At 43.2% G+C, this 13,440-nt stretch overlaps 1 protein-coding gene across 1 annotated transcript in view; it reads right to left on the reverse strand.

The window, feature by feature from the left end:
• The window catches only part of STARD4 (StAR related lipid transfer domain containing 4), a 196,865-nt gene that overhangs the window by 20,940 nt on the left and 162,485 nt on the right, over nt 1-13,440 (reverse strand). Inside the window, exon 5 of the mRNA XM_086961013.1 lies at nt 1,437-1,551. Within this exon, the coding sequence (XP_086817139.1) occupies nt 1,437-1,551 (115 nt within the window). The remainder of the gene's footprint in view (nt 1-1,436; nt 1,552-13,440) is intronic.

The following is a 13,440-nucleotide window of genomic DNA, read 5'->3' on the forward strand; positions in this document are numbered from 1 at the left end:
GTAATTACCAACTTCTGAATGGGACCATATCAAGGGATTTGGACAGAGCCATATCCTCCAAGCTGTAGTATTTAGGTATACCCTGAACAAACTTTGGATTAATGGCGCTTGTTTCTGTGAAACTATTCCATGTCAGTACTTAGAAACTGGCTTAAGCACAAACACCAAACTGTAATAGTTTATATACTGTTTTATCCCCCTAAACAGGTATCAACTACAACCTGACACCTGAAACTTCTAAGTGATGTCCAATATTTCCCAAAGAATTGTTCCAATAACCTTGTTTAGAATTTGAAGACTGTTACTTAAGAAGGATTTTAATGCAATCTTGGCATGGAGAGAGTAGGAACTCGGCAAATGGTACGTCATCAGTGGACAGCGGATGAAGCCTGAGTGTAGTGCACAGGGTGTGTGATGGAAGAAAGAAAAAGAAAACAAATGAAAAGATTAACCAAAGAAAACAAAATGCTGCAGATTCAGGAGAGAGTTGAAAAATACCCATACACGAGCGTAATGATGAATACGGTCAAAGCAGTTAGGAGCAAAATGGGGAAAATAGTGAGGGCCATATATATCAAGGTTTTGCATCACCCTTGCAATACGCAAGGGGGCGAAGGGTAATGCACACCCTAAGTAAGATTTATCAGGCCACGCAAGGCTATCTTGCGTGACCCTGCATGGATTGATAAAAATGGAGTAACGCAAGCCAGTGCAAATCGCAGCCTTGTGTTACTTTGCCCCAGGGAGTTGTTCCATGGGTGGAGAGTGGGTGTTTCCAAACATCCACCCATCGATTTTGGCGCATTCCTATATTTACCTGGGAATGTATAACAAGGAAAGATATCTTTACTTCTCCCCATTTTTTCCCTCTTTCTATGAGTGCTGCATTCTGCAGCACACACAGAAAGAGAACAATACCTCAGGGGATTATTTTTGTGCAGGAAGGTGTCACTTCGTTCACAAAAACAATCCTGCCTTCAATACAGGCACCCTTGCACCATGATGCAAGCGTGCCAACGTTGGCGCCAGGCTGCTAATTGTGCACCAAGCAGGCAGAGGACAGGATAGATATGGAGCATTCCTGCCCTCCCTCTTTCACGCAGAGCAGCAAGGTGTCTTGCTGAGTTGCGCTGAGTGAAAGTTTGATAAATATGGCCCTGAGTATGTAACTAAGCGTGAGAGTGGTGGAACTGTGAATCTATACAATGTACCAGCTATACAAATCTTTGTTTTATTAACGCTTAATACACATTTTCCACTAATATATTCAGGTGATAGAATATCATTGGTTAGCAATAGTAGGGACTTAAAGGTTAAAGGAGTACTTGATTTAAAATGATTGAACTGCTGGTCACCTAACACAAAATAAGCTGCAGATAAACCAATCATTTAAAGGACTGCATGAAGGTAAACAATTCTCAATACTGAATAAGTACCGCATGATAAAAGGCCATCTTCATACTGCGTGGTGTAAGAGAAATCAATAAATTCTCGAGGGGAAATGATGTTCCAAAGCTGGCCAGCAGTAGTGTAACGCATCATGCAGCAACCCTGAATTGAAGAGAAGACAAAATGAGATGTAATATTTATTCAGTTTTATTGACGTTTTTAAGAACATTCATAACAAAAAGAAAATGTAGAACACACTTGCAAATTAAGTGTGTTTTTTCTTTATTTTCAACGAGATAAAAATCTTAACAAATATATGTCAACCATTGGTTATGTGTCTCATTTACATTTTGGATTAATAAAACCATTTTTTGTGTGTGTTTTTCATTTCCTTCCCTACAGAAAATCTTTTGCAAACCATAATGGTGATCTGCCAAGTTCGCTGTAATATTTCAATTTGAATAAAAATAATTCAAATCATAGCCCATCGTGGCGTTCTGTTGTTATCAGTGATGGAAGTATCTGGATGTAAATACGTCTGGGCATTTCATGAGCACCCCTGACAATCAGGTTGAATGCCAGCTGCACATATATATATATATATATATATGCAAAAAAGAGAATCTGAGAACTCCGGGTAGTTCTCAAGTTTAGGTGGAAAGCTGCTCCTGTATACAGCACCCTCAACACCAGCGACACTCTAGATCTACTCACCTCAAATGTCTGCTTTTCTATCAAAGTCTTTAAACATAGGATTAGCACAGTGCCATTCACGCAGAGATAGAAAGGGACAAAGTTGTTTGTCATTTCTACAGCAAAATCTTTAAGCATAGGACTAACACAGTGCTGTCCATATCAGGCTGTAAAATGACAAAGGCATTTTACCACTCCAGGCACAGTATTACAGCTTTGAATTGGTAAAATACCAACCAAGCCAACCTGAAATGTATAAAAGAAACCCCTGATGGGTTTCGCTCTCATTAGAGCCCTTCAGAGAGGTATAGCTTTGTCCAGACACAAGGGAGCACCCAGTATACGTCAAAACAATACCCTTTCAGGCATAGAGTGATGCATAAATTATGCAAAAAAGAAAAGCAGAGAACTCTGGGTAGTTCTCAAGTTTCTGTGGAAAGCAGCATCCTGTATAGGGCACCCTCAATACCAGCGACACTCTAGATCTGCTCACCTCAAATGTCTGCTTTCCTATAAAAGTCTTTAAGCATAGGATTAGCACAGTGCCCTCCACGGCAAGATAGAAAGGGACAAAGGGCCAGATGCATCAAAAGGTTTTGCCTATTCTGTGTCTATGGGAAAATGTGTTCATGCATATGGCCCAAAGTCTTTTGCCATTTCCACCTCAAAGTCTTTAAGCATAGGACTAGTACAGTGCTGTCCATGCCCAGCTGTAAAATGACAAAAACCTACTTACCTACTGGCGGTCACCAGTAGGTACTTACAGTTAGGATCATATTTCCATAGGAAAAGCGTTTTTTGACTTGCCTTTAATGCCAGTTGACAAATCTTCATTAAATTTTTCCAAAAAAGTGCGCCACTAATTCTAGTTCTATATAGAGAGGTGAATGAGAAAAAGAGGGGTCAAAAAAGTGTGTTTCCTATGTCAATTCCCATAGAGTCTTTAGACACGCCTGCCGCCTGAACCATTGGACGGAATTACACCGAATTCCGCAGAAAGGTCACTTTCAGGTTGAAGATTACGTTTTTTTGTTATCTGGTATAAATTTATTCAGTAGTTTGTGAGAAATTAAAAGATATTTACATTTGTATATCCACGATCGCGAAGCCTTCGCGAATAATGATGAGCTTGTGCAGAGATCTACAGAGCTCTGATTGGCTGCCAACATTTCAACCAGGAAGTGCTGACAGCTTTCTTCGGATTCAGCTACAGTCAAGCCCCAAAAAACACACAAAAAAATAGAAAAGGGGGCAGGGTAGGAATACTCTAACCCCCTGAGCCTTGGTCCTAGGGTCCCCAGGGGCCCAGCAGGGCAAAAAAGCATTTTTGATGTCATCAGTGATGTAATTTGATATGTCATCAGTGATGCGCTATGTGAAGTCATAAGCAGTACATTGCAGAAGCATAAGTTATTGTTAGCTCAGGGAACTATAACAGCTGAATTTAACTGTTTTCTTAAAACTAAAATCTGAGCCTAACTATAAAGTTTCTGTAACCTTTTGTTTTTTCAGTGAATTTCTAAGTTTGTTAATTCTATTTCCTAGCTATAACGTCCCTGTAAGCTTTGGTTTTATTCAGTGACTATATAGATATATATTACAGTTTACACAAATATATGCTCTCACAATTCATGTCATGATCTTCTGTTTAACAAGTGCAAGACACTGTACACTTGTAGTCTATAAAATTAAAGGTAAAACTAAAAAACTGTGAAGTACCTTTCTACTGTTTTATACATTTCACATGGCGCATATGACAAATGAACATACTGGGTCGAGGCACAAAGTTTTTTTATGTATTTAAGTGTGTGTTACACGGGAAGAAGAGTTTCTTACTTCTGTGCCAAGTGTGAATTACTCCTGAATATGTATTGACAAATTTCCTTGAATATTACATACATATTCATGAAAAAACATATCATAATTTCCAGGAATAAAACAAACTTTCACAAAGGAAACCAGCTTTGTGGTCTATGAACCTTCTATGGGTGAATGAGCAAGTCCCACCTCTAGCCCCACTGCGTTCATTGTTGAATTAAAACCTCACTTGCCTGCTTGCTACTGATTGTACAGATCTCTTTACCTTAGCTACCCCGTTAAATGAACATTTAGGGGGTTGCATCCTGGTCAGTTTGACTCTACACAAAAAGAAAACCCTGCAAGTATTCTTGGCCATGTTGCACAGTTTTCTGACTAAGTGTTTATAAACTAAACAAAGAAATTATTGAGGTCATCATACTAAATTCTCCCAATCAGAGATAATTAAAAAACGTGTTGTTAAGTCATTGAGGTTATTTGCAGCAAATGGTGTAGCATAAAATATATGTTTCCTTGAATACCTGCAGCACATACAATTCTGAAGTATTAAACAGTTCTATATCACATCTCCTGGCAAAATTATGATCTATGAGAAACCATTCTCATAACTGAGATTGGACAGTTCACTAATTTGGAATCACCCAACAAGGTGAATTTTTAAGTTCATGTAGCAGAAAGTATATCTCATGTGAAGTTCTCTACTAATGGCTCTGCTGGAATTAGTTCAAAATCTCAGAATTGAAAGAAATACTCAAATTCATCCGTTCAGCATAGAGGGGGAACCAAGCTTTGGTCCACGCAGAATTTCTGTATGCATCCTTCATATAACACCTTATTAAAGATTAATTACATTTATCCAGCTGAGTGAAGCTGTTAGTGGCAATCTGTTGGGCGCGGGAGGATCATTTCATACACACTCACACACACACACACCCCCCACACACACACAGTATTTTGTGTACATTAGGCGTAATACTGAGCAGGGCCATTGCTACTTTCACCAGGGGGTTGTGCTGGTAATTAAAGAACCCAAACTGGTCATTACCAGTAAGAAGCAGGCGTGTTTGTTTATTGATTCTGGTAGTTTGGCATATTGTTAAAGGTTAAAAAAAAAGCAAAACTGTCCACTTTAGGATAATTGAATAGATACATGAGATCACTATGCATCTATAAGAAAGCTATATAGCTGGTAGGTATATAGGCATTATAGTTAACGAATCATACATAATGAATGGCTTCATTAAATTTACCATTTTTCGCTAAATATAATTCGGCCTCAGAAACGAAAACAATTAAAAGAGTTTTACTTAGGATACTCTGTCTTTTATGTGTCCTAATACGATATATGGCACTTGGGTGTTTACACTTTGCACAGTTGCAACATTGAGGGTGTAAGGTACAATAGTAACTGCCTGAAAAGCAAATATTGCTTGAAATGTGGTCACTTGATGTCAGTCTTGTTTCCTATATGACCAACATTTAAAGGTGAGCTAAATGAGTGTGATAGCAGATCGACTCTTGGAGCCTGGGCCACTTTTATATTAGGGTCATTCACTCTCCATAGTCCACAAATCTATCTCTGCATAGGGAGTATAGTCCTCCAGCAGACATTTTCCCATTTCACATTTCACTGAGTGGTGTCTTGGAGAGATAAGAGTGACAAAGTAAACAAACGGCTGGAAGTTCCAACATACACATTCCTGCACATCATTTACATTGATTTTCAAATGATTCTTAGCATATTCCTAAGTGTTTTTTACAAGAACACTAAGAAATCCATAAGCGAAGAGGGGAACAGATCTATGCTAACAAGATAGCCTCATTGGAGTTTCTAAATGAAAGCAGTACGACTTACATGGACAACAATTAAAAAACAGATAATACAAACTACCACTAGAAAGTCCCCAATCTGTTATTTACAAAAGTGTCTGATGGGATATTAGGATGCAATTATCCTATAACATATTTACTTGCCCACTGAACATATAAAGGTATTTTGCATATTGCAACAACGTGTTACATTGGATTTGTCCTGTAGGTTCCAGACCATAAGGGTGAAGAAAACTACAGTAAGGTGGAGTATTATGTGTGGGCGTTAGACCTCACCATGTAATACTATCACAATACCCCAAAGAAGGCTCTTGGCTTCACACTAATAAAGCCATAGCTGAGGTGTTGTCTCGCCAGCAGCAAGATGGCTGCGCAGTAAGCGAGGTCCGCGGGCCGAGCCATCCCATCCATAAAAATCCGTCATCTGAGGGCACCATCTGGCTCCCTAAGCAGACGCCTGATACCACTTACCTGCACTGCTGCCTGAGGGGCCCTGAGCAGGGCCGGCCTTAGGCATGTGCAAGCTGTGCACCTGCACAGGGCCACCAAATCCCAGGGGCCACCACACCAATATATCTCCTTAATATATTTATCCTCTGAGGATGGATACATATTTGTGTGGCGGCCCCTGGCAGGGATTTGGCGGCCTCTGGCTCAGTTCCACTTCTAAACACCCTGACCCCCCCCCTCTTTACTGGCCTCCGCGCTCTGCCCCACCCGGACCCCCTCTTCCGGGCCCCCTACCTACGCTCCCTGCCCAGGGCCACCATGACCCTAGAGCCGCCCCTGCCCTGAGGCGTCTGTGTCCGGGTGTCCACCCCTCTGGCTGCCCTGGGCAGCTGTGTGGGCCTGGCCGGCGGGGCCTGCCCTGTCAATGCTGCTCCGGGCGACTTCTGGTGCGTTCCTGGGCTCAGTCGGGTCCGGCACGCCGAAAGGTCTTCTCTGCGCTCCGGACTGGGTGCGGCCCCCCTGACGTCGCGGGCCTGGTGCAGGCACGTTGGTCACGGCCTGGGTGTGTGTGTGGAATGGGGGCCTCCCGCTGCTTCGGCGCCCGACCGGGCCTTGGCTGGCCTGCAGTCCCGGTCCTGTGGCTGCGCGGGGCCTGGCTGTGGGCGCCCCTTTGGACATGGAGTTGGCAGCAGTGACGGGCCTCGCTCTTGGAGAAAAGGAATTGAAGTGGCTGCGCTCCCGTAGAGGCCTTCCTCGGACCTGCTGATCTGCTCCTCCCCCGCCTACTACTTGTGAGTGCTGGGCGATTGATGCATCTGGACATAAGCGGCCCGCCTCCCTGCGTCTGAGGCTCGAGAAAGGGGCAGTGAGCTGTGAGGCCACAGCAATATTTTCCTGCCTGCTTGATGGTGCCTGGTACAGGCCTGATCTGATTGCCTGTATTTTCCTGCTGCCTGCTCCCCTAAATCACACTTAATTTGGCCCGCATTCGAGGGGGCTCGCTCCTGGGACTTTCTTGTCCCCTTGCCTGATGCGGGGACGCCCCGGTATGGCCGGCCTCCCTGGTGACTTGGATTTGCATGAGCAATTGTTGCTCGGCTGGGGTGCGGCCTGTGCTTGGCCTATGGGAGTGCGGTGGGGTTCGCTCTACCCAGATTTTGACCATTTCCTCTTCTTGCCAGTGCCTTTTCTCTGCCCTTAGGCTGCTGGTCTCAGTCTCGCTAGTGATGCTCTCTGAGGCTCACCTGTGCAATTGTTAAGCTCCTCAGAGCATTGCTGCCTTTCACCCTTATCTGCTTTCCAGGACTGGTTCTCTCCCGGGCTGGGAGCCTCCTCCACTAGTGGTAGCCTATTAACCCTTCAGCCCTCTCTTCGTCTTGGGTGTCACTATGGGTTAAACCGACACCAGGCAGCCCAAGATCACCTTCACCGTGCGTGGTGCAGGCAGAGATGTTGAGGCCCCCCGACGCCGGTAGGCAGTCCACACAGACCGACCCCCTTGGTGCCATCCTTCTGGACATGCAATCAAGCTTGAAGTCAAAAGACGCAAACATTGACCACCTGACTTCCTGCCTGGACCAGGTAAAGCAGAGGGTGGACTCCCATGACACCTGCATAGTCCAGCTCGAGACTAGGGATTCGGATGTCGATGACGCCGGAGCCGAGGATGCGCAGAAACTCCTAAAGACGGACAAAATACTTGACATTATCCATGCTAAGAATTAGGACCTTGAAGCGCGCTCCCAAAGGAACAACATCCGGATCGTTGGCCTGCCGGAGTTCACTGCAAATGGTAAGATGGAGGACTATCTGGAGACTCTACTTCACAACCTTTTTAGCCCGGCCCTGTCCACTCATTTCATCGCGGAGTGTGCGCACAGGGCACTTGATCCCCGGCCCCCTCCAGGGCCCCCAGCGAGGCCTGTCATTGCCCGTTTTCTGAACTATCATGACTGTGACTCTATACTGCGCAGGGCCCGGGAGATGGAGAGATTAATCATCAAGGCAATGTCCTATCCTTTTACCCTGACTTTACCCTGTCTGTCCAGGCTGCTCACAGGGAAGTCCTCCCTGTCAAATGTATCCTGCAGCAGCTTCACAACCTACGCCATGCTCTACCCTGCTAAGCTTCGTAACGACTGTAGGGAAAAGCCAAGATTCTTCACTGATCCGAAAGCGGCCCTTACTTTTGACAAGCAACTACAGAAATCGCCTGCAGGTAACTGCTGTACCATCTCCGAGGACAGCCGCTTGAGCGACAGCAATTGACTCCTACTGTAGCAGGGTTTCCGTTCTCCCACAGAACTGTGCACAGAGATCTAGAACCTGGGTGAGTTAGGGTGACCCAAAACTCACCTTAGTATCAGAAATCCCCTTACCGAGCTAGCTACAGTGTCTCATTGGCTCTAATAAACTCCTAATGACTTAGACAATCCAGAACATGAACTTAGGGTACCTCAGGTATCGTGGAACACATGAAAACTCTTTCGTTATATAATCATTACAAACCAAAACTGGGAGTCAAAGAACACATGTGCAAGTTTGAAATGTTTATTTTTCAATGCAAGGTTCTTAAACGCAGTATCTTATATAATACCAGCATACATATTATAAAAACCAGAGTTATCAGCATAGTCACTAATCCATAGTAAGCAAAGGTGATAGCATATTATAATACAAACTCTATAGAAATCTGTATCACCTATATTTCGCGCACCCTATTAGCATACTAGATTATATCTAAGAAGGTCTCATTTGGGTTTTTACCAGGGCGGGCCCATACCTCTAAATGTCAGTAGGAGAAGATCACATCAACAGCTACCAGCTCTCTGCATGCGAAGCATCAAGTGTGTTTTTTCATTCCCCGTAACTCTATCTTAAACCCGCGTAGAGCCCAATGTTGGCAGCAACATTATTTGTGTTATGTCTAATGTGGTGCGAGGATCAGGCCTTCAGCAACCTTGTGTTAGGTTATTCTTAGAGGGTGCAGTTCTCAGTGTGCAGACAGTTGTACCAAGTGTACCAAGTGTACCAAGCACAACTGATATCAGAGCAATAACATATAATTCTCAAATAAATCACATCTTTCGTCTAGGTTGAAAGCTACAATAACAATTAGTTGTCGTGTGCAAACTGAAGCCGAAGGAAAATATGTTGTTTAAACATTTAATAAACTCATGCTAACTTAACACAATATATAGAAACGCAGTAACCATATGACACCCCCCCAATGATCCGAGGACGGTCAAAAAGGAAAAAAACAAGCCAATAATATAAGAAAGGCAAAACATGAAAGCAGAGTTCAACAATATTGAGCCACGCTAAATGTATGTAGATGTATATAAAAATCCATAATACAAAATATGTATGAATGCCTATAGTGGCCACACAAAAATATAAAAAATCTTGAACTTGAGGCCAATTATAAAATCATAGGCCCAGAACATATAAAAGCCGAATGTTCGTAACAGAAAAGGCACCATTCAGAATTATTAAAAAGTCACGTGCCATAATAGTAAAAGTCTCCAAAGCCACTCATGGGTGGATAGAACATGCAAATTAGGTAGCCACAGCTTCCAGCATGAAATCACTGTCATCATCCGAAAACAGTTCAGCCATCCAATTAAGCAATGGGAAAGAACATACGTGCTCCTCCAGCACCGAATCCTCTAGCAACATCAGAGGACAACTCAGTGGGTTCTCGAGAACGCTATGTGCCAGAAAGTCATGCGCCGCTGCGGGTATGTCCCACTGACCCATTAGTCCATGCATCGCTGCCACGGCCATAACCCTTTTGCCAGAACAAACCAACTCGTGAGCAACTACGGGGCTCATCAGCTGATCAAAATCGACGTCAGGAGAAGTCGTCAAGCAGAGACACAAATCAATGGCCCAGTCGAAATCACAGCTCAGGCAATGAAACACAGGCTGGACACATGTGAAATAGGAAAATCGAAATGATAATCCAAAAGCCGTGCTTAAAGTCGCATGCGGCAAGGTGCCATAGTAATCAAGCATCCGGTTGCGAAACAGTGTCAGAAGGGGCTGAGCGGCTTCTTGCGCAGGATGGGCACCATGTTTTATAAAGCAAAATATCACCAAAACGCCTGCAGCCAAAGCCAGCAAAACAGGGAATCCGCCAAACAAACTTGCGAATATAAAATGAAAGAACGCAGGGATAATACCAAATACTTTTTCAAACGTAGTCACGAGACCACTGCTAACCAATTTAAAAAAAATGTGCGAGTCCAGACGTGGAGGAGGCATTAAAGATTTGATGAACCAGCTCGCAGAAATGAAACGGCAAGTCAGTATTTAAAAGTGCCTGCACCTCTGTGCGTGTGTTAGCTATGTGAAGGACATAAGTTTCACGGCCCGAGCTCAGGGCCACTTCTTTTTGAGACAAAAGGGCTCTTATTCGGCTCAAACCGTTGAACTCCGCTCTCAAGGTTGGGATGCGCGGCCAGATGGAAACATCTGAATTCCCATGCGTGGGTGGATATAACACGTTCTTGCAACACACCACACGTTCTGATACAGTAACCACATAGGCGATACCGACCATTAACCCACAACACTCCTCGTTATTCAAAAGTAAATAACTACCGTTAGTCAATAAAGTGAATGTGGGAACTATTGCAGGAACCGGTGTGCCTTTTAAAACACAGGCTAAATTTGGCCGGTCCTGATTACAAGAACCATGCAACTGGATGTGTCTGCATATCAGTGAACGGTCAGGCAACTGAGTGCATTCTTCACCATTCAGATTCACTTCCTTCCCTTCCTTCAGACATCTGTATGTGTATGGTAAAGACCATGTCTCATGTAGGAAAGCACTTCCTAGTGGTTCATATCGCCCTATAGCAATATATCGCATACAATTCATAAATTTATACAGAGCAAATGGTAAAGTAATAATACCACGGATAAGCCATGTAGCAGCACCTGCCTCAGCTACAGAAAAGGGCAAAGATTCTAATTTTTCAATGTGTAACATAGAAAATGATGCATCTCGCATGGAAAGCATGCGCTGCTTGTCAGTCAAATTAAATGGGGCAAATAGTGATGAGACGTTCATGTAACTCCAAGGCACTCGACCAGCTTTCAGAGTCTGTAGTGTCCAAGCAAACTGCATAACAGAACGCAATTGATTTTGACCATGATACAATACGGACACTTCATCATGCACAATGTCAACAACAGAAGAAACAATATTGTTCAACGTGTAAATTCGGGAAGAAAGCATGTTAATACTGTTATTGACAACTGCAAGTACTTTTTCCAAATTTGCTTGGTCAATTGCCCTTAGGCGCTTAGCAGCCTCAATTTGAGAAACTTTCCAAATTTCATTGTAAACCGCATAAATCCACCGTTTAGATCTACCCTTAGCCGGGCCTTTTATAAAATCATTTAAATCCACATTTTCAGTTAATTGAGACAGATGTAGTTTAACTGCAGCTAACGTGGAATGTTGTAACCAATTCTGACACAGTTTCCCCACAGAGTAAGTGGTGACAGTATAATCAGTTTCAAAACGGGGATCTGGTCTGACTTGTGTGAACCCTTCAGCCAACCCCAGAAAGCGACGTTGGCAAGAATCAGCACTTCTTTGCCACAACAGCCAACCCTTTGGATCCAAACTGGATACATTAAAGGACGAATTGTGTAATAGAGACTGTATCTCACAAATAGACAAATCAGAAAAATTACCCCAACCTGAATATTCTTCTAATTCGGGGATAATTGGTGTATTTAATTTTTTAGAAGAAGCCAATTCAAAGCATGTTGTTTGGGAAATAGTAGAATTTAAAAACAACATGTGATTCGGGATGAGACATGCACGGTGCAAAGCCTCAGTGCCTTGTACCTGCCAATCTTTGGTACCCCAAACCGATTTAAGGTCAATTATTTCCTTCCAGAACTCGTAGCCATCTACAGCCAACTTGTCTAGAAAGGACTTCGAATACAGCAACTTTGTATCGGTAAGTCTAACTTTGGACATGGACTTTTGTGTCATTCTGAAGTAAAATGACTCAGGATTCGATTGATTAAAATCTGTAAAATAACTGTATTTTTTCAGAAATGTACTGGAGATTCCTATTAAAGGAGGTGGGCAGTGCTTCCACTGCGTGTAATTCACAGCAACCCTCCTGGAATTCGTCTTATGGAGAAAGTGATTACCATAATGTTGGAAGCAAAGCAAATCACCATAATTAACAGAATCTAAATATAAGTCTTCAGCATCAAAAGCTGCATTATATTTTAAATCAGAGAATAATGCTTCTACGGCCTGAATATCCCAATCATCAGAACGTATATTTTGTTTAATCACATCCCCCATGTTTACTCTAAGCACATTCGGAACATTAATCACTTCAGTGGGGCCATGTATTTGAAATCTAACCGCATCCCACACAATCCCATCATGGACAGGCCAAGCAGTAATGTTGACTGTATTCAATTCTCGTTTCAGTCTGTGTGCTGAATGTGAGGAGGAAAGAGGGGCCAATGTTCCATTAAGGTACCGAATTCCTGTTCTTTCTTTGACATAATGACCATCGATCAGGAGGAAAAAATAAAACACAAAACCAATTGACATTAAAAGATAAAACGAAAATAGGATCAACCAAATGTATGTCCAAGGGGGAATTAAAAAATGTTTTTTAAATAAAGTGGCATATTTCGCAATAGTTGAGGGTTTCTTTGAAAGTTCCGAAACAGAGTCAAAAGAGAATCTGGACTGGTCGGCCAAACGAGTCTGCAAATCAGGCATTGATAAATCAGCAGGATAGGTGTAGTTCAGCTCATCAATGTTAGTAACAGGAATAGTATTTAATAAAGGACTGGAAATTGCAGGCATCTCGAGGGACACCTCCGGTTCTGCACCAGAAGTAATAGCCAGCACAGAGTGCCTCACCATGGAAGGACAGGATACAGCCGGTGTCATGCTATGAAGAATCGGCCACCCTGTGTGTCTTGACATTGTCAATTGAGATACATCTGTTTTCCTTACGACCTGGAAGTGGTGGTAAAATGACTGTTCTTGTGCCCTTCACTCCAAGAACTCGAACCGGTGCACGATATGAGGGACCAAACTCTTTCTTGTTATCGATCTTCTCCCGAACCAGTTCTCCAACTTGGGGTAGCCAGCCAACTACCGGGATCTGCAACGCATCATCCGATGTGGAGGGCAAATGTTCCTTAGCTAGACTGTCTCTGGTCTTTTGTAGATCCTGTAAAACACTGCAATGTTCATCTACG

This window comes from Lissotriton vulgaris, chromosome 3_1 (assembly GCF_964263255.1).
Source record: "Lissotriton vulgaris chromosome 3_1, aLisVul1.2, whole genome shotgun sequence".
NCBI lineage: Eukaryota > Metazoa > Chordata > Amphibia > Caudata > Salamandridae > Lissotriton > Lissotriton vulgaris.